Raw genomic sequence first — 27236 nt, forward strand, 5'->3', positions numbered from 1 at the left:
TTTTGAGGTACCAGTGGAGGATTTTAAGTTATGATAAGTAGACCTGTGAGGAGACTATGTAAGTAGCAGTGCAGGTTGAAAGAATGGATTTAAGAGAGATTCAGGGTGTATAATATTAGTATCCAGTTGAATATGCAAAGTGAGGGAGATGAGGAGTGAGGATTTGAGGGGGTTTTTTTGTTCGTTTTGTTTTTGGTTTGAGCTGTTGAGTGGATGTGGATGTTATGAAGGAATGAGAAAGAGTTGAGGAAGGACCAAAGTTGGGGAAAGATTTTTTGGTTATTGTTTGTGTGTTTTCTAACATGATAACCATTAGGGGTGTGTGTGTGTGTGTGTGTGTGTGTGTGTGTGTGTGTGTGTGTGAGAGAGAGAGAGAGAGAGAGAGAGAGAGAGAGAGAGAGAGAGAGAGAAAGTGTAAAGGCTAGCTACTTACATTCTCAGGTAGTTGTGAGGAGTAAATGAACACTTGTAAAACACTTAAAGCCATGAGTAACATACAGCAAGTGCTATGTAAATATTTGTTAAATAAATAAAAAATAGGGAGCCAGTGAAGGGTTTTAAGTAGAGAAGTGATATGGTCAGATGTATTTTAAATAGATGACTCTGGGGGCTGTGTAGAGGATAGATATTAACAGGCCAAGACTAGATTGAGGGAGACCTGTTGAAACTAGTCCAGGGAAGAGATGATCTAAAGTATGGTAGCAGTGGTAAGAATATACAGAAGGAGAATAATTCAGATATTGAGGAGGTAAACTGGCAGATCAGGTAATTGATTGGATATAGAGGAAGACAAGAGTCAAGGTTGACTCCCACATAAAGTATTATTTCTAACATTTTAAAGTGATAGTCTTTTAAAGTACTTTTTGGATCTTAGATGTTTTCTGTGCTAGCATTTGAGGCATTTGGGGTATATTGTGACGCTTCCATAAAAATGAGAATAGCCTGAGATAGGTTTAAGTTTTCCAAATTTATAGGACTTTGCTATTTTTCTCAGTAGGTGGAGATAAATTTCTCTTTGAGGATATACTGTTATGCAGAAAACTCTTCATTTAGCCCAAGTTCAAAGAGCCAGAAAGCTTGAATAATGATTCTATTATGTTGTTTTTATGTTATATCTTTATGATAAGATATGTAATTATAAGGAGAACAGCACCATGGTAATACTGTAAAAAGTTAAAATGACAGCTGAATCGTTAAAAAAATTAAAACTTGTTAATTCTGTTATATCTAGTTTTTTCATTATTTATTCATATATGACAAATAAACTTTGATAACCAGAATATTTCATCACCTATTCATTCCTTGGATATATCTTAGTTCTCCCTAGTTCTAGATTTGTCATTTTAAAACTTTTTTGTCAATTGGTTTTATAAAAGGGGAAAAAACTTGAAGTTAGAACTTGCTTGAATTTGAATTTTCTCTAGATTTTTAGTGAAAATTTAATTAAATAGGAAATTCATTGTCCTTATGTAGTATTTTAAATCTGGGTCCTGGGTATAATGGTGTACATCGTATATGACATCTGTCACTGAGGCTATTTCAGGACCCATCAAATCGCCCCACTAAAGACGGTTGAGAATGGTGATATTTAAGCTGAACCTGGAATGAATAATTGGAGTGGACATGGAGGTCGTTTTAGGTAGAGGGAATAGTAACATGCACAAGTACAAAAGCATGAAAAACTTATTTATGTGGCAGAGGAGATTGTACAGTACATATGGATATGAGCCTGGAAAGGTACATATGAGTCAGATTGATAAATTTGTAAATTATATTCTATATAAGTTCGTTGGCGATTTGGCAACAAACAATTTTCAAGCAAAGGCAAGCATTATGATCAGATGTGTATTTTTGATAGTTTATGTGGATGCCAGTGAGTAATAATAAATTGTAGTTTGAAGGTCACTTTAGGAAGTTTTTTTCAGGAAAGAATGATTAGTGCTTGAAATAAGATAGTGACAAGGAAGGTTGTTGACGGGAGAAAGATTTAGGAGGTTGAATTGTGAATGAGTATTGTGATGGGGAGAGGGAAATATTAGAAGACATCTCAGATTTGTAGCTTGGGCGACTGGGTGTTAGGAGAGAATAAGAGGAGGAATTATGTGGAATATTGCATAAAGCAGTCAGATTAATTTTCCTGAACCACAGTTCTCAAGTCACTTTCTTGTCAGAAACCCATCACCAGCTTTTTACTACCTTTAGTGAGCTTTGTATATGAAAATGCAAAGGGCATGTTGCTAGAAGCATGGTATTTATTTAATAGATGTTAGTTTAACCCTAAATGGGCACTCAAGGACTTGTCTAATGTATACTGGCTCACCTTTTCTTCCTTTTTCTTATTGCCTGCTATGAATCCTGTGATTTGGCCTTATGAAGATATTTTCTCTTCATGATTAGATCCAGCACTTACTACCACTCACCCTCTTCTCTTTTCCTTTGTGTATCCTTTGGCCTGTCTGTCCTTTGAATCTGCATACCAGAGCTCCTTTTCCAGGCAGCCTTCCCTAATATTTTTCACCTGAAAGAAACTTCCTTTTCCTCTGAATTCATAATTTTATGGTATCTATTACTCTTTCTTTGGTATAGCTTATATAAAATTTTATCTGATTAATCAAATGAGTTATTACATTTAAAGAGCCTAAAGCAGTACCTAGCACATAGTAAATATTCAGTAAATATTTGTTCGTTGTTATTATAGTGATGATGATGAATTGATAATAGGGCAGCCTAGGACAGTCTACCTTTACTTTTTGCATTCTTGTGAGGGTAAAACTGATTTGCTCTCTGTCCTTGGACACTAGGAAAGCAATCTTTTCCCTTTGCTTATGTAGGTACAAAAGGTACCATGCCGTATCATCATTGTCAGAGTAAAATTATCATCTTTATACATCCTAATTATTCCTGAGCTCTATTGAAGAAAGGAAAATGGCAGACAAGCCCTTAACACTGATTAAGCTTCACCGCCGTTTGAGGTAGATGACAGTATTAGCCCCTTTTATAAATAGGCAAATAGGCTTAGGAAGTTTGAAAATTTGCCCAAGATCACACATAGTTTATAAGTAGCCAAGTTGATATTTGAACCTCCGCTGTTTGATGACTCCAAAATTCGACACAGTAGGACTTCAGAAGTGTTGGATTTATTCCTTTAGTGCTTACATATATGTCATTTACATATTCAGCTTGATGTCAGAGGCCTATCATGGGACCTGTACTCAGAAAAGTGTTTTTTCCTTTTAAATTTTATTTTAGGTATTTACAGTTTATCTTCATTGCAGAATTTGTCAAACATTCAGGAAAATATCCTGCAGTAATTTAACAAAATAATCCACATACAGTAGCTACTACCACAATTGACAGATACTAACATTTTGTCCTATTTGCTTTAGAGTTTTTTTAAGAAAGCATTATTACAGTTATAGTTGATGTCTTTTTGTACCTCTTTGCAATTCCATTCCCCTCTCTCCCTTTTCCTAGTTGTAAAGTTCCTCTTAATGTTTGTATCTACCCTTTTTTTCTGTTTTTATACTTTTACTATACATATGTATCCATAAACAATGTATCATAATGCTTAGAATTTACATGAATATTATTCTATATATTCTACAGCTTTTTTTTTTTTTTGCTTAACAAAATATAGTACTGATATACATACAGTTTGTGTTGTATGGTTTCTTATATATGATTATATAGTTTCTTTATATCTACACTACAGAAATGGGCATTTGTTTTCACATTTACACTATTACAGACAGTGTTGCAGTAAACATGAGGAAGGCATCAGCAGAAATGGTGATTAAAATTGGTTTTTTATTTGTTTTACATTGCAGAATTTATCCCAAGGTTAAATATTTGTTCTTTAATAATTTTATGCTTTGCATTGAATAAATAGAAGAGATAATATTGTTGGCATCAATTTTAGACCATAAATTTAGTCTCTTCAACTAGTCAAAAACCTATACATATTTATTCAGTCAGGGGTTGCATACTGGCAGCCTGCAGGCCAAACTAAGTCTGTGAATGTATTTCTCTTGACCTTGCATAGTTAAAAAAATTTTTGAGCCAACATTTAAAAATAAGCTATTTTGCATAAAGTCTCTATTTTTGGATTAGCCTGAAAAATTAGAAGCTCTGGCAACAGTGTGCCTCGCATTTTCCCATGGCAACTGTTGGCCCAAGGTGAGTCACAACTGCCCTCCTTCAGAAGGGCATAAGCTCTCCAGCGAAACTCATTCCCACCATTTCGTTACTGTTTATGATTCCCCTTGCACTGTTGTTTATAGTAAAGAAATACGTCTCTATTGATGGTGCTATAAAAAACGGAAAAAATATAACTGAACAACTGCAATATTCAAGAAAAGTAGAACAGCAGATGTCTCTGGAAGTGAAGAATACTATATACTTAATATGAGAACAGATTGAGTCTTTCTATAGAAAGATCACAACCTTGCCTGCTTTGCTCGTTTATTTACCTGCATTGTTCTCTATAGACATGAATTTGTGATCTCTGCATTTTTGTGCAAGTAGGTGTGAGGGCTGCTGCACAGTGCAATTGAAGATCGAAAAGATAGGAAGAGAGTTTGCAATTTGTAAAGTTCTGTGCAAATGCAAGATATTTACCTGTTCTTTTAGCTGTTATATACATCCTTGTTCCAGAATGGGTTTTTTTAGTTTTTTGTTGTTTTTTATTTTATTTTATTTTAGCTGAGCCATCCTGCCGCCTGTTGGCAGCTCAGTGGCTGCTCAGCTCAGGCTGGGAGTCAAACCGCTGTTGCTCAGAGCTTGCACTCTTGTGTGAGCTCTTAACCAACTGATCCACTCGGCCGGCCCCAGAATGGTTTTTAAGCAGAGGAGTTGAACTGGTTTAATCTCTTCAACTATCCTACCTTTCAGCACTATATTTAAAGTACTTATCCACCAGACACTACAAATGGATGGTCCAGGATTTGGATTGTAAACATTCTTTGTCTGCTCAGTGATTCTGTTTTTAATTGAATCTCATTTAAAAACCCAGTTCTATCACTGTTGCCTTATTTCTAGCTGATTCACACTTTTACTTGCCTAGTTAGTCTCTGTATTTGATTTGTAATCCTTTCTTTAAGGTAATGTATAAACTACAAAATGCCACAGATTACAAGTGAAGAGAAAGATGAAACGAAAACAAAAGGTAAGGATAAAATGGAATCAGAATCTAGAATCTAGGCCAAATAGGTATATCACAATATTCTTGCTACAGGCAGAGCACAGATTTGACTCCTAGCTTTCTATGAGTTAGCAGGAGGAAAAAACCTTTAGGTAATTTTTCACAATATTCTTAAAATAAAAATAAGCCAATTCGTTCAGAAAGACTGCTAACCAGTTGGCACTGTTAGACTAGAATTTCTCATAGGGGTTCTCATAAAAAGGATTATGTGTAATTATCATTACCCCCATCAATATCTCTAAGGTAGATGGATGTCTAGTATTTAACAACATAATAATGGGAAGACTAACAATGTCATGTGAGAGTCAGACTGAAAGTGTAGGGAGATTGATCTTCGGTGTCCAACCAGTGGGTATAGTTTCCCTCAATACATATCAGTGTTTGTAATATGTATTGAGATTAAACTCCTTGGCAAGTACCTCAAGTGTGGATGTTCCGTACATCAAATACAGACATTCATATATAGGACTTAAATATTTTTGTGAAAACTTAGTTTTACCCAAATAGAATTTGTAAAAATACTTATAAGTTATGCTAAATTCCTGTCTTGTTTGAAGGTGGACAGGGCAGTATTCTTCCAGAGTATTCAAAAATGGTAAAATCATTAAGAAATGTATTTAAATTAAAAAGAGGCCACTGCACAACCCAGTATTTTGCTGCTGGAAATTAATTGCTTCAGTAGAAAATCATTCCCATGGATCAGGACTCATGGTAGTTTTCAGCATAGATTAAATATAAGGAGGATTTTTTTTTTTTTTAGCTGAACCATCCTGCCACCTGTTGGCAGCTCAGCAGCTGCTCAGCTTGGGCCGGGACTCGAACTGCTGTTGCTCAGAGCTCAAACTTTTGAGCCACCTCTTAACCAACTGAGCCACTCAGCCGGCCCTGAGGTATTATTTTTTTAATGTCTGTAATAGATATGACCTCTACCCTCAAGAAACATACTAATATATGGTTCTGCCCCTTGTTTCTTCACATGTGCTCAAAATAAGTAAGATTTTTTTTCTTCAACCCTACTAGAACTACAGTTCTTTACCTTGTTCATTGCTGAAAAGATGTCTGCCCTTTGTATTTCTCAGTTTGCCATCTGTAGCCTCAACTTTTCAGCAATACTGTATTTTCTAACTGCTTAAAATAATTTTATATTTGACTATTTTGTTGTTTTGTTATATTAAACATATTATTTTCCCTTCCTCCAAAACCTGCCTCAAAAAACTGCCAATCATTTTCATCTCCTTTAGTCTTTTCAGTTTAAAAAGCTGACTTGGTCAGTCTTCAGCTCATGTTATATTTTGTCACCTTCTTTCCAGTTTCCACCCTCCCACCACATTCTAAATAGACTGTACATTCCCTTAAGGGAGAATTACATTTTATTCATCTTTATTTATACTAAAATCGCATAGTACAGTGCCTAGTGTGATAGTCATGAATGAATGAAAGGATATGTATAGCTCACATCTTCAACTATATTGTAAGTTTCTTATGGCCAGAGACTATCTTAACATTGCCCTTTTTTTTTTAGATTATTTTATTGGGGAATTGGGGGAGGGGAACAGCATTGGGGAGTCGGGGAAGGGGAGCAGACAAGTTGCTGTCCTTTTGTTCTTCAGTTTAGGTGTGGAGGACATCACTTCACTGGCTCATGTTGACATTATCATTGTGCTCTTCCTGGGTGAGGCAGTTGCTCTCCGGCCATTGGACGGCGGCTCACGAAAGCTCACGCCTGCTGCCGGCCAGCCCCACTGCAGCCTACGCTGTCGCCAGCAACTCACAGGCAGCCCAGCTCCAGGTCGAGTTGTTGTTCACCATCTTAGCTATAGAGGGTGCAGCATCGCTGGCCCTCATGTGGGATCTGAACTGGGGCCCTGCTGCTCAGAGCTGGTATCCCAAGTCAACTCCTAACCAGGGTGCCACTCGGCTGGCTCAATATTGCTTTTTATGTCACATGTAGCTTTCCATAGATGAAGCACATGAGTTAATTATGTGCTGAGCTATATGGAACACAGATATGTATTGTTTGCTTTGAATACAGGGTACCTTGTACATCCTCAGTAAGTAAATAAAATAATTGACTTATTTCTCAGTTATTTGTTTCAGTGGAGACAAACAATGGTGTGGATAACAGTAAACCAGAAATCAGTTCAGTTGAGAGACTGCAGGTTTTCCAGTTGGGTTGTCCTAACAGCTGGGCAGTTGTCTTTGGATGTAAACAAGGGATCTCCCTTTAGGAGCACGATGATACCCTAGAGAAGGCCATCTTCAAGAGCAAGTAGTGAACTGTGTCAAAAAAAAAAATTGCGGGCCAGTTGAGTGGCGCGTTGGTTAAGAGTTGGCTTTGGACACCAGCTCTGAGCAGTAGGGCCCTGGTTCGGATCCCACATGAGGGCCAGTGACACTGCGCCCTCTACAGCTAAGATGGTGAACCACAGCTCGACCTGGGGCTGGGCTGCCCGTGAGTCACCCGCGATGATGTAGGCTGCAGCCCCTGCTGCAGTGGGCTGCCATGAGCTACCGTGAATGGCTGGCAGCCAGCGTGAGCGGCTGACAGCTGGTGTGAATTTTCCTGAGCTGCCGTGAGCCACCGTGAGCAGCCGTCTATTGGCCGGCGAGCGACTGCCTCAGCCGGGAAGAGCGCAATGATAATACCAACATGGCTGTCAAGCGACATCCTCCGCAACTAGACTGAAGAACAAAAGGACAGCAACTTGTCTGCTCCCCTTCCCCGATTCCCCAATGCTGTTCCCCTCCCCCAATTCCCCAATAAAAATCTTAATAAAAAAAATTTCCACTTTTGCATAATTACAGTTTGACCATAAAGCTAGTTTTCCCTCAAATCATTCTCATTGTTTCCAGCCTACACAGGCCTCTGTCACCTTCTACTTCCAGCCTTCTACTTTAATATCTCCTATACATTATCTCCAAAACTATCACTGTAAAATAACCAATTTTAGAATATTACTCCCTTTCTTAAGAATTGCTATGATTTCTGCATTGTCATAATTCCTACCTGCATTAGCATTTAACCATACCTTGTGCTTTAAAAAATGCACATAGAACAGTATGTTTTCTATTATTGTTTGTATGCTTGGAAATATTAGCATGCTTTTTTCTTTTTAAGGCAATGGATTTTTTTGTGACTTTGTTTTGACTTTAAAAAAATCATATCTACAGAGCTGTTGTAGCTATGTTTGTCTAATTATCATTTGAAAATATAAACAGAAACCAAAAGAGTAATATATATGTTGGTAGGTCAAAAAGTATTTAATTTTTAAAGTTTCAGTATAAAGATAGCCAATTGATTTTTTTCTACAGGATTTTAACATTGGTATACTTTCTCTGACATATATTAATTAGTGTTCAATCTTTAAAAAGATAAAAATTACATCAAAATCAGCCGCAAGCAGCTGAACTTTGATGTTTGCCCATATTTCAGAATTTGATTTTTTGGAATTTTAAAAAGGGGTGAGAATATAAAGTGATACAGTACATCTTTAGTTCTGAGAACATAGTGAATTTTTATCTTAGTATTACTGTGATGCCTATAGCAGTCATTTAGAAAGGCTAGATACCTACTGTGCATTAATTACCATGATATTTGATAGAGATACAACGAGTGATAAATATGTCAAGGTTGCAGCTTTGGAGGAGTGTTGTTGAAGAGACATCATCAAGGCAGATAATTACAGTGCAGTGTGAAAAGGGTTAAATATGTATATGTACAAAGAACTATGAAATCATAGACGAGGGAGTTACTCTGCTTAATTTTTTTGTCAAAACTATGTAAATAAATCCAAGTTCTATTTATGCTAGCTGCTGAGAGCCCTGCTAATATTGTTTAAATACCATTGATAAGTATTAGGTTGAACCTGTGTAATTGCAATTATTGGCAGTTTTGTAAGGTTTAATCTTAATAGTATTTTGGTATGGCAATTAAAACGAAAATAAAACATGGTTAATGTCTTTTGCCAATATTGTATGACAGTTGTTGGATAATTGATATTTTATTAAAATAAAGCTTTGAATATTGAATAAATGTGCCATTTTTGGAAAACATTTTCTGAAGTCAGCTTGGTTTCTCTTTATAAGAAGATAATATATATGAAAGAAGTTTATTAACTATAAATTTCTATGCAGTTTTAAATTATTTATAATTGCCTGTAACTGTGGAAATACGGTTATTTGGAAAGTCTTAATTTTAAAGTTTGACTCCCTACAAACATTTGTTGAATGCCAAACACTGTGCCTGGTCCTAGAGAGGCTAAGAAATTCAGTTCAGTGTTTGCCCCTAAGGATACTAGAGATAGCATGTATATAGTTACAAAGAATGTGGGAGGCAGCACAGGGTAGAATCAGTGATTTTTTTTCAAATTTATCTTAGCAGTGGAAACTTTTACCCAAAAAACTCTTATGCAGAAACCCAATATATAAACAGATAAAAAGGGAATCCTGCTTACTTGGCCTCCTCTCTGTCCTCATTCCTGCTGTTTGAAACCATTGGTATGGGAGTAAAAAAAAAACCTGGTTTGAATCAGTGGCCTTGCCACCTGTCTAGCTATTTGACCTTGGATTCATGACCTAACCTTAGTGAGCTTGTTTCCTCATTTGCTAAATTAGGATATTAGTTTCTTCCCTGGGTATTGTTAAGAATTGAAAACTGTAGGAAAGGGGCCTACTATGTAATGGCATTCAGTAAGCGTAGCTATTAGGATTATATGGACATGACACCGTGCGACTAAAGAAGAGAGTACCTACCTCTGCCAAGGGGAGTCGGCTGGTCAGGGAAGACTTCACATAGGCAGTGATGGGCGGGCTGCTTTTAGGCTGAATCTTGAAGGCGAATGAAAATTGCCAAGACATATGGGTGAGGGACATGTATCCAAAATAAAACATTTTAATAGTGAAGACTTGGGCATGTGGAATGCTACCTCATTGTACCTTTCTGGAGATAAATGGCCTTACCTGCATTCTAGGTAGCTTTTCCTTAACATTCTTTGACTCACACTTTTAGTATTAGGTTGGGCCAGGCCAGAGTGAGAGTCATTCATTACCTTTCTTTGGCTAATTAAATTGACTACATACTTAACTAAAGGAAAAAGTACTCTAAACCTGAATTTGTAAGCCATGTCTTAGTTATAATATAATGATGTATTTATAAATAAGTCCTTCCTAAATGTAGTTGCATAAGTGTGTTGAAAATTAGGCATCTTTAGTGTCCTCTGAGGTCTTAGTAGGAAAGTTTTATTCCCTGAGATTCAATTAATGGGACTATTGCTGTGGATCATTTGCAAGTTGATATACCGGGGATGCCAAAAAAATGTATACAAGTGGACACTTTGGTCAACGTTGCACAAAGTAGTTCGTCATACTCAGAATATCTGGATGCTGATCGTAACCACTTTCAGCACCTCTTGTCATTGCATAAATCAAATGTGACTTGTGTTCATCTTTTGTTATTGGTATATATTGAGTATTATTACAATTCTAATAGTTTTTTCTCTTTCTTAAAATGTGTATACATTTTTTTGGCACCCTCTATATTTACTTTGTATCTTTGAGAAAGAGTTAGAAAGTTTGTTTTTAGGAAAAGCTAATATATCATAATTGGATACTTTTTCTACCTCAACAATGAAGGATATTTTCTTTTAATAACAATCACATTTTAGGCAAAACATTTCAATGCGATAGGCTGACACAGTGAAGGGGTATTAAATAAAGTGGAGGAGATACAGAAACCAAGAGCAATATGTATGTGTAAAATCATATAGCAGCTACTGTGTACTAAGCACATGTATCAACTCATTTAATCTGCCTGACAAACCCTGTGAAATAGATATTACTATTAAAAGTAGCCTGTATAAGGGCCGACTGAGTGGCTCAGTTGGTTAAGAGCTCGCTCAAGAGTTTGAGCTCTGAGCAACAGCGGTTCGATGCGCGGCCCAAGCTGAGTCGCCGTTGAGCTGCCAAAAGGTGGCAGGATGGCTCAGCTAAAAAAAAAAAAAAAAAAAAAAAAAAAAAAAAAAAAAAAAGTAGCCTGTGTAAAATAGCTTCATTTGTCTAGTTAAGGGGGTTTGCACCCTATGATTGGCAAGCCAGATCTTGCCTGCTTACTTGTTTTTGTACAGCCTGCAAGCTAAGAATGATTTTCACACTTTTAGTGGTTGAAAAAGCAAAAGAATAGTATTTTTTAAAATTTTATTTTGTAAAAATGTTTGTAAAATTCATTTTGTAAAGTTAAAATTATGTTAATAATTTGTAAAAATTACATAAAATTCATATTTCATTATCCATAAAGTTTTATTGGACCAGAGACATACTTGTTTCTTTACATATTGTGTGTGGTTGCTTTCTTGCTACAGAAACTGTAAAGTTGGCAAAATGTAAAATATTTACTATATTTATAAAAAAAATGTTTTACAGAAAGTTTATTGATACCTGGTCTAGATACAAAGAAGATACTCAAGATAAACAGCAACAAAGTTAATTACACTCAAGATAAACAGCAACAAAGTTAATGTATGTGCAAAAGAGTTAGCCTTTATTAGAACATACAGGAAGACTAGATAGTTATATAATGCACAAGCCAACTATATTTCCTTCTTGAAGGATTTTTAAAAAATCTTTAATAAAAGCTTAACTATAGTGAAAAAATGCTTGCTTGTTTCAAAATTTTGGGTTGACCTCTTTTTCTGTTAATATAATGTCTCTTTCTCTGAGGGGTTTTGTAAATATTTCTTTGAATTTGAGTGACAGTTATTGCAAATACCGTTGAAATCAGAGTACCTTGACCTCACAATTTCATTTTTGCCCCTTGGAGTCCATGTAAAAGTTTTCTGACACTGGTGATTTCTTGATTTCCCCTTTGTAGTTTAACTCTTGACCCTTTGAGACTAACTGTAACTCGTACTGTTGAGTGTATGGTTCCTGAGGATGTGCATTAAAGTCACCAGGAGAAATTTTTAAACTTTAGATGCCTCCTCAGAATCTCTTGAGGATAAGGCCTCACCATGATTATTTTCAGGAGTTCCTCAGATGGTTCTAACGTGTACTCCTAGTTAAGATCCATAGTTACTTCCATCTTCAACTATTACAGTAAATCCAGTTTGAAAAAAATACACGTGTGTCATTTATTGTTCTGTTTCTCATAGTTGTTTTTCAACCTACAGAATCATTGCCTAAATTTTTATGTAAACTCGCACAGGTCAACAGCACCTGTTTGGTAAATTCGTTTTCTCTTTTGATGTCATTCAATTAATAGGACAATAGAATCCAAGTTGGAAGTTACTTTAGAGAGCAAGTATTGGATTGTCAGAAAAGTCATGACGTGTTTTTGCAACGGAAAACAGAAAAAATATGTCGTGACTCTTCTGACAGCCCAATAGTATAATTTAGTATTCTTCATTTTTATGAGATATTTATTTGGCATGATAGAATCCCATTGAATCTGGAAATAACGGATTTGATAAGGTAGAACACAATTTATAGGAAACCCAACATTTTTAGGAGGAATAGTTTATAATCCAGAATAATTTTGTTTTGTCAGTGTTCCTATCAGGCTGTCTGTCTGTAAGATAACCATATAAATAGTAGATCTTTTCCTTTTGCTTTCATGTAAGTGTATTTTGACATTGAAGTAAATTTAAAAGAAAAGAGTGACCCATAATCTCTCAGATCATATTAAAACAAATGTTTGTCTTTTTGGACATTCCCTTCCACTGTTTACAGGCGTACACAGTTGTATCATATAAAACAACTGGTTTGAGATAAAAAGCACTAGAAAGTGATGTACAACAAAATCTAAATAAGTCAGAATTCGGTTTCTTTGGAACCTTCAGTTGTTCATGCCTTAAGTTAAAGAAGAGAGGGAAACTTTTTTTTTTTTTTAAAATGAAGAAGCAGTCTTTGAGCACCCATCAACAAGCGAACACTGCTGAGATGGAGATGCATCCTGATTAATGTCCATAAAGGTAAAGCCAAGAAGTAACGAAGTAGACAGGCTTAGAAAGAAGCAGCAAGGACAGAAAAGAGAGGAAAGATCAGCAGTAATGAGATGGTGCTTATAAGTTGCAATGGCATTGAATATCAGAAACTCTTAGTGGAGAGTGTGATGAAGAAACAGGAAAGGATGAATTCTCAGTTAACCTGGATTGCATCTCAGTAGCCCCTTTGTTCAGGACAGCTCTCTTGTTTGTTGTAGATGGAAAGCAGTTTTTTACATCTAATAACCCTTGAAGGCATTAATTTGCCTGGAAGGTATCAGGAAGTAGAATGAGAGGTGAATAGTTTTCATTCCAGTATAGTTTAGTGACAGGCTAAGCCTATTAATAATAAATGTTGCTATATTATTAGAACAGAACTATGAGTTTGGGGGTATGTTAGGGTTCTCCAGAGAAACTCGACCAATAGGATGTATGTATATTTAAAAGAAAAAAGTGACCCACAATCAATCTCTAGAGGAGTGGAGAGGGAGAAATTTGAAGGAATTGGCTCACGTGATTATGAAGATTGGCAAGTCCAAAATTTGCAGGGCAGGCTGGCTATTTGGAGACCAAGGGAAGATTGATGTTACAGGTCAAGTCCAAAAGCAGTCTGTTGTCAAAATTCCCTCTTCCTTAGGGGATATGTCTTTTCTCTTAAGGCCTTCAACTGATTGGATGAGCCCCACCCACATTATGGAGGGTAATGTACTTGACTCAAAGTCTACTGATTTAACTGTTATTCTCATCTAAATAAAAACCTTTAATAGCAATATCTAAATTAGTGTTTGACCAAATATCTGGGTACTGTGGCCTAGTCAAGTTGACTCATAAAATTAATCATCACAGGAGGTACAATAGAAACCATCTTATAATATGCCAGTGTTCTAGTGAATGGCAAAGACAAGAATGACTGGTCTCAAAAGAAAAATTGGACATCTAGATATGACTTACAGTGTTTTGTAAATCTAAATCTAATTTCAAAGCTCAGAAATGGTTTCTGCTTTGTTTCTTCAGATTCATAATCTGAAACTGAAGCATCTATTTGCAACACTTGGTGTAATATTTACTAGACGAGATGGGTAGGAATACTTCTCAGTGAAAAAAAGTGATATCTTAATCTTTGGCCCAAGACTAATTGAAAAATGCAAAACATGTTCTATATGTAAAATTTGGATGAGTGACTTAAATCTTGCAAAATATGAGATATGGTAGTTAGCTATACCTAACAGGAAAGTAAGGAAATGATGCGGCTGTTGGAAGAATTTTACTTTTTCAGTGAACTATGTCTGAGCTCAGTCTGTTACCTCAGTGATGAACCAGCCTGGTCTTTTGTTGTTGGTATTGCATGCCAACCGGAGGTCCCAATGAATCATGAGCCTCTAAGCTGAAGCAGAATAAGAACAAGTAGATATTAAAGCTATTAAAGCCTAGCTACTTGATTAAAAACATTCAGTGATCTAAAATTTTCATATCGTGGAAGTGGGAAAAATCTTTCCTCATAATTGTTCACACCAGAGCACAAGATAGTGGAAGAACAATATTTTGGTTAATTTTGCCATCTTTTTCTTAGAAAATGATTTCAGAACTCTGGAAGCTAATCTCTGTAGATGGGAAAGTGAGGAAATCATAAAGATTGATTTAAGGAAACGAAGTTACTCTTTGGGGCACTTTGTTGTCCTATGTAATTTCACAGATTTAAGCTATAGATTGGAGTATTTTTCAGACTATGCAATGCACTGATTTCATAGTTAAGTTTATTTTCATTATTTGACAGCATTGCAGTATAGCATTAGATACAGTTTTAAACATTGTTTTTATTTAGAATAATAGTCTAAGTGAAATATTGAGAACTTAGAGAAACCTGTAACCTGGTATCATGTTAAGGAGCATCATCTGATGAAGTGATAAAGAACTTGAAATACCCACCACCATTTTTTTCGTGATCAATCATTTAGATTTATTTGTAGGAGAAAATCCAAGGGAAAAAGTATCTTTGTTTAAATCCAGGAGGGCCCAAATCCAGGAGGACCCTTTCTAATAATAATAGCTACATTATTATACCATTGACAAGCAGAGGAATGAAGTGTTTAGTATTTTCCTCTGACTCCTTTAAGTACTACTCTTGCAATTTTTCTTTTGGCTTTAAAATGGAGTCACTTGGATCTAGCCATTCTTTAAAGCAAAGACCAATATTTTGTGTTAAGGGAAGAAATATAGAAGAGCAAAGAGCTTGAATGTTTCCTTTTTAAAATTTGAAGGCACAGTTTACACCAGTTCAGATTTTTATATTATATGAACATAATTCATAAAGCCACCTTGTTACAACTATAACTAATCAGGTCTAGGATTGGTTAGATTTTACACTCCTTTCAAAAACATAACTGTCATGTTTCCTATCTGTATGCATACCGACAGAGAACATTGGGAGAAATTCTTCAGATGCAGGGACAGTCCAAATGTTCATCAGTGTTCTGAAATAATGGACACACACTACAGACTCAGTTCTAGAACATGAAATCACCCACCACCAATTATTTAAATGATTATAGGTGTTCCTCGTTTTACCACAGGACTGTGCACACTGAAACACCTGTGTCTATGCTAGGTCAGTTATACAGAGATCAGAACGATTTGGATGGGGCAAATAATTTGGGGATGGTGAAATAATTTGGAGGTGGTGCGGGGAAGAGAAGACCGCACAAGTGAAAAAAACATTTCTGTTCCAGAGGGTAAGACCATGTTTTGGGAAATGATTACTTGTTTTCATTTCTCATAATTTGCAGAACATCACATGAGAGCAGTCATGTGAGACTACCCAGGAGATCATAGACATTCTTCACTACACCTTATGAAAAAAGTGTCAAAAATTAAGCCAATTTCAGGGGCTTTTTATAAGAAAGCATGTCTCAGATTCATGCTGGTGTGTTCATTGTTCTTAAACTAGGATTTTGAAAATGCATTTAAAGTTCAAAACTGATGTCAGTAGGTAACATGTATGGTATTCCTTAGTTTACAGAGTTTATGTTATTATCCTGTTTAATCCTCACTAAACCCTGTGAGGTACATTTCACATTTACCGTATTTCCCCATGTATAAGATGTGCACCTTAATTTGGGGCCCGAAATTTGGGGGGGGGGAATGTATCACATAAAGTTATTGAACTCAAGTTTTATTCATCATAAAATTCATACAACTCCTCATTACTGTAAAAAAATCTACAACCACTGTATAAGACGCACCCAATTTTTAGACCCCAAAATTTTCGGAAAAGGGTGCATCTTATACATTGGGAAATACGATAAGTCCATTTCATAGTTGAGAAGACTCAGACTTCATAAGGAAATGGAGGTTTAGGCTATATGAATACAGCTTTTAAATTATAGAACTGGAATCCTGAATTCTTTATAATATGCCCCCATCTCATATTTTCATAAATATTTTGTAAATTCCACCTGGTTTATAGTATATTAAAAAGAAAGTGAGTAACCTCCAGTTTTGATTAAATTTTGTTCCTTGTAGCTTAAAACTTAAGGTGAGGTTCACTAAGCATTTGCTGCATTGATTGTCTAACCCTAAATTTAAGATAATGTACTTTGCTTGCATGCAGAACATTCTTAGAACTGTAACATTCACCCTAGAATGGAAATGTACAGATTGTTCATAAATATAAAATTTCTAATTCTCTTCAGCTTTTTTGTGACTTTACTATATTTTACATCAATATTCTCATATATTTCAGTTTGATTCTTTTTTGATTATCTAGAAAACAGATTATTAGATAGGAACATGTGATGTGAATAACCAAATAGTATGTATCTTTTTTGTTGGATGTTTATCTGTGCTCTTTAAACCTTGATTTGATTGTTTCAAAACATCATGGATAGCCAGCATAACTAAGAAAGTAGCTTTTATTTGTCTGACTTAAATTGAGATCTTAATTCATTAAATTATAGATAAGTATTTTTTACCACCTTTTAAGAAAAGATTAGCTTTTATTTTCTTTATTGGATTGTGTACAAAATCTATGTAAAGATAATTGGATAAAATTGTAAAAATAATTGGAAACATCAAGAGGGGTATATCTGTAATATGAATAATTGTACAGATTAATAAAATATCTTATGTCCCATTAGTGACTTTGAGAAAAATTCTGTTTTTTGAAACTGTTCTAAAGTCCAGAGGATTTGCACAGTATCATGAGGTATACAGTTTATTGGGACATAGCAGTTTATTTAACTCTTGAAAATTAGTCTGAAAAGGTAACTCAATAATCTTGATTGACAGTAGCCTCTGCCTTTCCTCATTGTTGTATCTGGTAAATACTTGAATTAGGATTATGAGCTATAATATAATATGTGTTCAAGCAAGATAGATAATCAGCTGACCCGTTTTAAATAAAGCATTGTCAACTGAAAATTTCATGAGATCAGGAGCCATTGGTAATCATCTAATTACTGTATAAGTTTTAAGTGGCTCTCAAACTCCTACATCTAATAAGAGAATGTGATGATTTCCATTTTTTATGTTAATACTTCTCTACTATTAACATATAATTAGTTATGTTTTTCCTCACACACATCCTTTATTTTCTGCATTATTTCCGCCTGGTTCATAAATTCCTAGTTGGCAAGGACCAATGTATGAAGCAGATTATTAATGAAATAATATTTTATAAAGGTTTTGATAAATATGAAACCTATTTTAACACATCAAAACTTAAAATGAGAAGAATTTAAATTACAATTCACTCACTATCTGGTTTTATAAGATCATTTTTTAATACTATGTTACTTCCTTTATCTTTTTTTTTTTTTTTAACTTTCCCCCTTTCTCTTTCTGTGGTGAGGTACTTACCCAAGCAGTAAAACATTGTTGTCTGGGAGAGTTGTGTTGGTGAAGCAGATGAGTGGATATAATATTAGAATGTAGAATGCTAAAGAATTCTGCATTCCAGGGCCTGCCGAGTGGCGCGTTGGTTAAGAACTGGCTTGGGACGCCAGAGGGCCCCGGTTCGGATCCCACATATGAGGGCCAGTGACACTGCCCTCCACAGCTAAGATGCTGAACAACTGCTCGACCTGGAGCTGGGCTGCCGAGAGTTGCCGGCGACGGTGTAGGCTGCAGCCCCTGTGGCAGTGGGTTGCCATGGGCTACCGTATGTAGCCAGCAGCCAGCAGTGAGCGGCCGTCCAGAAGCCAGCGATTGATGTGCCTCGCCCGGGAAGAGCACAATGATGGTGCCAACTTGGGCCAGTGAAGCAACGTCCTCCACAACTAGACTGAAGACCAAAAGGATAGCAACTTGTCTCTTCCCCTTCCCCCAATTCCCCAGCGCTGTTCCCATCCCCCAATTCCCCAATAAAAATCTTTAAAAAAAAAAAAAGAATTCTGCATTCCAAAAAACATACTGAAGCCTCTGTTACTAGTGCTTAGGCAACACAGATCTGATCTCTAAAAATGTTTGGATATTGACATGCAAAGGAAAAAATGAGACTCTTCTTTGAAATATGTTATACAAGTAGCTTACAAGGGATTATTGAAATACTGCCAAACTACTTTTCAGAAATGTTGTCTTTTCATTCATTATGTTGACTTTGGAAGAATTCATGAATCCCCTTAAAATGCATGTAATATTTTGTTTATATGTGCTTCTTTGAGGGAAAAGATCTAGGCTTTCATCACATTCTTAAAGGAATCCAGTGGACACCCCCCGCCGCCCCCCCCCCAAAAAAAAGATTAAGAACTTCTTCACCAGGTGGTATAAAAATATTGCCTGGTTTACTTGTAAAATTATTAATTTATTTTTATTAATTGCAAAATACTCTAAACAATCTCCTTTGCTCCACTTGAGAACCGTTTGTTGTCATGTGATATTTTGCAATTACATGTTAAAATATTAAGCTAACAGGTAACTGGAAAGGTAAATCTGAGAAAGGCTGTACATTGTATTAAGTATGATAGCTCAATCACATATTTGTGCTTTCTGATAGCAAAAATATATAATAGTACTATAATAGTTAACAAATTGGGAAGTCTTAAATTTAATCATTCCACTTTCTGACCTCCCAGGCTATAGGGACCCCTGCTTTCTTCACCCCCCTACTTTCTATTTGCCTTCCCTGTTTCACTTTCTGCACAATACAGTTTAGGCTCCATGATCCATTATTTCAACTCTCTTCGTCATGCATTCGTCACATACTTTGCAAACCCTCAACACAACTCTAGGTCTCTAAATATGCAACTTTTCTTTGTCTGCAGCCAGACTGTACATTCTTGTTAAAGAAAAACTGCGTGTTTTTGTAGATTGGCACCACTAAAAATGCATTGTTTCCAATCTAAAAAATGTCCTTCCTGTTCCATTTTTTTGCTCTCCACGGCAGCTCTTTCAAGCCTCTGAATGCCTTCTTCCTTATTCCTCCTACTCAGCAAATGACCTCACTTTCTATTTTCCCAAAATATAAAAACATATTTGCATCTTTTTCTCCTTTCTAACACAGAAGAGGTGGCCCATCTTTATGTTTAAGACTTCTTTCTACATGTGGATCACGTTCCTTTTTCTTCCTCCTCCCTTAGCTCCTTGTTCCATTGAGTATTTTGTTCTCCTGATTTTTCTTTTAAGATCTTTATTGGAGAATTGGGGGAGGGGAACAGTGTTGAGGAATTGGGGAAGGGGACCAGCCAAGCTGTTCTTCAATCTTCATTGTGCCAGTCGCCATCTAGCTGCCTGTTGTCAGCTCGTGGCCTCTGAGCTTAAGGTGCTGTGTTCAATTTTAGTTGCGGGTGGGCGTAGCCGCCACCACATGCGGGAGTCGAACCAGCAGCCTTGTTAAGAGCACACGCTCTATCCACTGAGCCATCTGGGTGGCAGCTCAGCTCCAGGTGCCGAGTTCAGTCTTAGTTGTGGGTAGGCGTAGCCCTCCATCGAACCGACAGTCTTGTTGTTACACCAGCTGAGCCATTTTGCCATCTGTTGGGAATCAAACCAGCGGCCCTGTTGCTCAGAGCTCGCGTTCTTAAGCCAACTCTTAACCAACTGAGCCACTTGGCCAGCCCTCTCCTGATTTTTAAAAAAATTTTATTATAGAAAATGTCAGAACCCTAGATAAAATTAGAGAATAGTGTGTTAAACGCTCTTTGTACCCATTACCCAGCTTCAACAGTTAACAACTCAAGGCCAGTCTTGTTTCATATTCTCTCCCCCTATCAATTCTTTCCACCCACATTTTTAAAGTAAATTTCAGACATATTTAACTGATAAATATTTCATTGTGTTTCTAAAAGACTTAAAAATAACCATACTATCATCACTCTTGAAAAAATTCAGTTATCATCAGACATCCAGTCAGTGTTCAAATTTTCCCAGATGTTTATTCATTGGTTTGTTTATTTTACAAACAATTGTTTATTTTACAATCAAATTTTTTTTAATTGGGGAATTTGGGGAGGGGAACAGTACTGTGGAATTGGGGAAGGGGGACAGACAAGTTGCTGTCCTTTTGTTCTTCAGTCTAGTTGTGGAGGACGTTGCTTCACTGGCCCATGTTGGTATTATCATTGCGCTCTTTCCGGGTGAGGCAGATTGGTCGTTGGGCCCTGGGCGGCCACTCACGGCGGCTCTTGGCAGCTCATGCCGGCTTCCAGCCACTAACGGTAGCTTTACAGCAGCCCACTGCAGCCTACGCTGTCACCAGTGACTCATGGCAGCCCAGCTCCAGGTTGAGCTGTTGTTCACCATCTTAGCTGTAGAGGGCACAGTGTCACTGGCCCTAAATGTGGGATCTGAACCGGGGTCCTGCTGCTCAGAGCTGGTGTCCAATGCCAACTCTTAACCAGCGTGCCACTCGGCTGGCCCTACAATCAAAATTTTAAAATACAGATCTAAATAAGGTCTGTGCATTGCAATTGGTTGATACATCATTTGTCTCTCTTAACCTGTAGGTTTCCCTTTCCAACTCTTTTTCTTTCTTTCCTTGGAATTAATATGAAGAAATTGGGTCATTTATTTTATAGGGCTTTTCACAGTCTGGATATTGCTGATTATATCCCCATGGTATCGTTAACATATTCTTCTGCCCTCTATACTTCTTGCAAATTGATAGTTGGAGCCAGAGACTTGAATAGATTCAGATTGATTTTATGGCAAGAATTCTTTATAGGTGGTGTAGTGGAATTCTGTCAAGAGAGAAATCATGTCTGGTTGTCTTTTTGCCTTTGATTGGTTAGAGACTGAAAATAGTGATACTAAAATTCTTCATTTCTTTCTTCAGTTCTGTGTCTTGTTTTTTCCTCCACTATTAGCATTTAAGCATCTCACTTGGTTGAGGAGGAAAAAACCCAAAATAACTGCTTCTCAACATTTTCATTTATTCTTAAGATTTATTTATGGTACCATCTTTACTTCATCTCCTTGTACTCATCAGCCCATTTAAATACATTTTTTGCCATGTTAAACCATGTCACTTCCATTTTACTGAAACCACTCTCATCAGTGAGCTCTTAATGGAGCAGACCCATTTCAGACCTTATTTTGCCTAATAAATAGTTGGATAACTTTGGATACTTTGATTGCCTCTCGTACTTCCTAGGCGTCTGTGACATACTCACTCCTGTTTTTACTTTTACCTCTTTAACTGCTTTCTCTCAGCCTCAATTGTAAACTTTCTTTTTTCTTTTTTCTTTTTGTATGTGTTGGTGGTGGTCTTCCTGACTCTAGCCTAGGCCCTCTGTTTATCGCTCTATGAATTAATCATCTCATCCATTGTCATGGCTATAGTTATACCATCTCAAAACCTTTTTTTTTTTTTTTTGGTAGGTTGGTTCTCTTTAGAGATGACTTATTTGTACAACTTCCTACTAGAAACCTCACAGGCACCTTGAAATCAATGTATCTAAAATGGAATGAATCATTCACTTTCCTCATCTCACTCACACATAAGAGTTTCCTGTTCAATTTAGTTCTAAGCCAGAAATCTCTGGAAGTTATCTTTGACTCCTTGACTGATCTTTCTCTACTTCATGCTACCCACATCTAAACACCAACCCTGTAAGATTTGCCTGCTAAATAACTTAAATTCATCTAATTTTTGTCATTTACTGCTGCTATGCTAGTGTGAATCCTCATTGTTACTACAAGCCTCTTGTCTGGTTTCGCTTTCTTTGCAGTCTTTCTGGTCCATTCTTCACTATAAAAGAGAGTGATTTTTCTAAAAAAACGTTATCTAATGGCTCCCCATTACCTCTAGGATAAAATGTAAAGGCCTGAGCTTGTTTTGTGATCAAGCCCCTGCTAACCTCCTCAGCTTCATCCAGAGTCATCACCTGCTGTGTGGTAATACTTGTCCCACTTTCACACTGTTTCAATTGCGTGTTTCAGTGACTCTTCCAGTAGACTCCTAACTTCTTTAGTATAAAGACCAAGTCATTTTCCTCATTAAACCTGGTGCCTGGCACATACATAGTAAATGTTTTGGAAATGTTTGTTGAATGAATAAATTAACTTTTGCAGTACACCAATATACTGTACATTCACTGATTTGTTTATGTCTTGGTTGTATCCTTACTGAATCGTCCCTAGTATTCAATACTGTTGTTATTATACATTGATTTTCTTTTTTGGCTAGAGGCAGTCTCTCCATAATTAAATTAGACCTTGTAATGTACATAAAATATTAGATTTTTTTCCTGATTAAAACAGGGATTTTTGCTGTGTTCCTTTTTCACTTTGCTTATATGATTAATTATCTGTCAGTGTATTGCCTTCGTCCCAGATAATAGGAACCTGTAGACAGTTCAGATAGTCACCACCATCAGATAATCCTTCCCCTTCTGTGACCTTTGTCAGAGTGTAGGAGACCCTAGATGCTTTGGCTTGGTGATAACTAAGACTTAGAAAAGTGAGGCTTAAATAACTAAGAGTTGTTAAATACCAAGGAAGGATGGTTTTCTGGGTTGTCCATTGTGTTTGGTTCTCAATCCCCTATTTATTACTGGCAGTCATATTTGTCTAGATTTAGACATAGTGATATGACGGTTTTCAGCTGTCATTTTGAGCTAGCTGGCCTCCAGGTCGGAAGAATTATTACATAAAATAACTCCCTGATTACATTCACTAGAATTGCTCAATGGAGAGGGATCTCCATTAAAATCAGCGCCTGCCATTGGGCAGTCACTTTTTGACTCAGAGTTCATATTTAAAATCAGAGTCTTTTGTTTTTCCTGGATTAGCTTATTCACCACTGTATCCTCAGTGCTTGGAATAGTGCCTGGTGTGACATAAAAAAGGTACTATTGTCAGTAAAAGATCTTTGTCTCCTCTGTCCATGTTGTGTCTCTTGATAGGTGGCCCCACAGGTCCTTCATTAGCTATTAAGTTCATTTCATTTGGAGGATGATTTCCTATTTCTCTGAAGTGTCCCTTCCAATTGAATTTTATATATACCTGTAGTCTGCATTTTAAGTAAGATTATCTCAGATATATTTCTTAAATACAGTGGAAATTCCTTCTAGCTATGCTTGTACAATGTGGTAAGACAATACAATTTTTTTTTTGTAGAATAGACTTGAAGAATAATTCTTTTAAGAAAGCGTGATTTTTCTTATTTTAACCTACCTTTACTCTCATTGAGCTGATCAAATACTTTTAGATGCTGTATAGAATTTAATTTGATAGTGTTATCAGTATAAAGAAAGGGCTTTGCAGTATTAAGTAATACTACCTAAAAACTAGGTTAGAGAATTGGATTACTATCATAGAACCTAAGTTAGTCCATTCAGTTTTTATTTTTAAAACACATGCTTCTAAAGGACACAAAATAAATTAAAATAATATTAAATTATTTTTTTATTAAATACATTGGCTAAGAGGACATTAGGTTGCTAAATAGTTTTATTTACATTATAAGTAATAACAGCTATTCTGAGATTATTGGTGACTAATATTTCATCTTGAAGGTGACTTCAGTTATGGTTGGTACCTTTTGGCTTGTGGACAGTTTATGAAACCCCTATCTATCATACTCTTAAGGTTATATCTTTTTTGTAATTAGAAAATTTGATTTTTTTTGTCTTTAAGGGAGAATTATAGTATCAGTATAGAGCAGCTGACATGGTAGGCAGTGAGTACATTTAAAAATAGTACTGTAAGGGGCTGGCTGAGTGGCTCAGTTGGTTAAGAGCTTGCTCAAAGGTTTGAGCTCTAAGCAACAGCAGTTCGAGTCCAGCCGGAGCTGAGCTGCCGCTGAGCTGCCAAGATGGCTCAGCTAAAAAAAAAAAAAAGTACTGTAAACTATTAAATTAATTTTAAATACATAAAAGTTTTCTGGCATTCATTTTCACAGTAGGTTGAAAATAGCTGATAATCATATTAGTATCACAATAACCTCATCTTTGAAAGTATGTACTGCAAGTAATAATTTAGTAGTAACTTAAATTCTAAATGAAAGAAATAATCTTTTCTCTCTGTCTTTCTCCTTAGGTGGAATGAACCTTACTTGTTGAATATCTACTGGTTACTGGTTGAATTCACTTGTAAAAGAATCATCTTCCCCTGCGTGGAAGCCACTGAGTGGCATATTTAACTATAAACCCAGGAATCACAAAGCCTTTTGATTTCCCAAAGGAGGGGACTTACCACTATATCAAATAAGCTTGACATTACAGCCAAAATGGTGCTGTCCCAGAGACAACGAGATGAACTGTAAGTTGCTCTATTTTGTGTTTATGTTTTTGGGTTGTCTTAATCCTCCCAAAGTTCCTCTGTTTTGTGAGTTTTTGTTTGTTTGGTTGGTTTTGTTTTTTTTTTAAATCTTCTCAAAGGACAAAGTAGTAAATTAAAGTACAGCTTTGGGGGATCTGTTCTCATTAGTCAACTATCATTACGAGTATTCAGGTATTGGTTTGGGCAGTTGGTCTGATTTTAAAACTGGGTCTTTCTTTGGCATAGCATTGTTTACCCTTGTGACCTAATCGTGAATAAGTTTAAAGCAAAACAAGCAAGTTAGTTGGAATAGTTTTATCCTAAGCTTGTCTTAAATATATTATGTTCAGTTGGAAGACAGGTGCTTCAAAGCTCTTCTAAATTTTTTTGTCTGGAATCCATGTATTAGAAAACTGAAATTTTATTTTGTTGTTACTACTAAGGCCTTTCCTTTACCTTACTGTATTTTTCATCATCCAATGACTGTTTGAACTTTATGAGGTGGCTAACATAATAATTAATGCAAATGCATTAATGAGAGACATGAAAATGATTTGACCACTGCTATTATGCAGTATCTTGTAGCATCCCATATTTTATAGCACTCAGTTTTTGTAGGTGAAGAATATAGTGGGGAAAAAAATAGTTTTGTGTCCTAGAATTAAAAAAAAAATAAATTTCTATGGCTTTTTAAAAAAACTTCCATTTAGAAATAATTTCAAGTTTATAGATTTGTCTGATTAGTACAAAAAATGCTTATATACGTTTTATCCAGATTCACCTTGTATTAACATTTTGTACCATTTGCTCTATCATTTTTCACTCTGTAGCAGTATATGTATATGTACACATACAATATTTTTTTCCTAAACCATTTGAGAATAAATTGCATACATCGAGGAGCTTTCTCCCAGATACTTCAGTGTGCAGTCCTAAAAATAAGGATATTCTTTTATAAAACCACAGTATATTTAGTACTTTCAGTAAATTTAACATTGAAACAATACATTTATTTAATCCACCTTCATATTCCAATTTTTCAATTGACCCAATGTCTTTTACAGCATTTTTTTTAATCCTCTCTAGCACACCATCCAATCCAGAATTAGGTATTGTGTTCAGTTGTTGTGTCTCTTTAGTCTCATTTAACCTGGAACATGTCATCAACCTTTCTTTGTCTTTTATGACGTTGATATTTTTGAAGAATAGGGTCCCCCCCACCTTTTTTTTAATCATGTGTACCTCATTTTGCATTTGTCTAACTTGCATTTGTTTCCTCATGATTGGATTCAGGTTATGCATTTTTAGTCAGAATACTGCATAAGTAATTTTTTATTCTCAGGATGTCATACCTAGAGACACGTAATGTTCATCTGCCCTTCAATGATGATGTTAATTTTGATTCCTCAGTCAAGATGCCTGATTACTCCGTGTAGTTACTAGTATTTCCTTTTCAACAAATAAGTGCAGAGACACTTTTTAAGACTATGCAAACATTATTTCCCATCAATATTTCCTCCCCTAGGTAGTTGCAAAGTAATGACTTTTCAACACTATTATCCTTTCTACATTTACTAGTCATCACTCAGCATTTTACTGTAATCAAGGGACCTTGTCCTCCTTTTTATTTACTTGTCTTTTCATTATTGGTATGAACTTGTGGGTTCTAGTATTTTCAATAGTTTCATCATTCATTATTTTTACTGTTTTGGTGCTTGAATTGTCCCATAGGAGCCCCTTCAGTTGACTCTTAAATATGCCCCTAATTTTTCTATGTGCACTTCTTTTTGGCATAACAAGATGTTCCAGACTTACTGTGTACCAGTCCTGCCTTAACCCTAGAATCAACCATTGCCCCAACAAGCCCAGGTTCCTCTTAATGGGGAATGGTATTATTCCCCACTAAGATCAAGATACGTGCAGTAAGTGTACTTATTGCTACTGGGTTATTTTTGCATTTGGGCCCTTTATGTAGACAGAAAGTAGAAGTATGTATAACCACATGTACAGACACCCTGGTGTACATATGTACTCAAGTTTCTCAATCTTGACACTGTTGACATATTGGGCTAAATAATTCTTTGCCACGAGGGCTGCCTTGTACACTGTTTGTTGTTTAGCAACATCCCTGGTCTCTACTCGCTAGATGTCACGATGAAAAATGTCTCCAGATGTTGCCACTGTCTTCTGGGAGGCAAAATCTCCTCCAATTGAGAACCACTGATAACACACATACTCGTATACATGTACACTTAATTAATTTAGAAATCATTAGGCTATACCTTTTTTTTTTTTTTAAGATTTTTATTGGGGAATTGGGGGGATGGGAACAGCGCTGGGGAATTGGGGGAAGGGGAACAGACAAG

At 36.1% G+C, this 27236-nt stretch overlaps 1 protein-coding gene across 3 annotated transcripts in view; it reads left to right on the forward strand.

The window, feature by feature from the left end:
- The window catches only part of PAFAH1B1 (platelet activating factor acetylhydrolase 1b regulatory subunit 1), an 82749-nt gene that overhangs the window by 9818 nt on the left and 45695 nt on the right, over positions 1-27236 (forward strand). For 2 of the 3 annotated variants that reach the window (XM_019650487.1, XM_019650485.1), the window contains exon 2: positions 24649-24870. In XM_019650487.1, coding sequence (XP_019506032.1) covers positions 24839-24870 — 32 coding nt within the window. In that variant the 5' untranslated portion in view covers positions 24649-24838. Of the gene's footprint in view, positions 1-5099; positions 5165-24648; positions 24871-27236 lie in introns of all 3 variants that reach the window. The other variant, XM_019650486.1, reaches the window with a different exon arrangement.

This window comes from Hipposideros armiger, unplaced genomic scaffold (genome assembly GCF_001890085.2).
Source record: "Hipposideros armiger isolate ML-2016 unplaced genomic scaffold, ASM189008v1 scaffold_141, whole genome shotgun sequence".
Taxonomy (NCBI): Eukaryota; Metazoa; Chordata; class Mammalia; order Chiroptera; family Hipposideridae; genus Hipposideros; species Hipposideros armiger.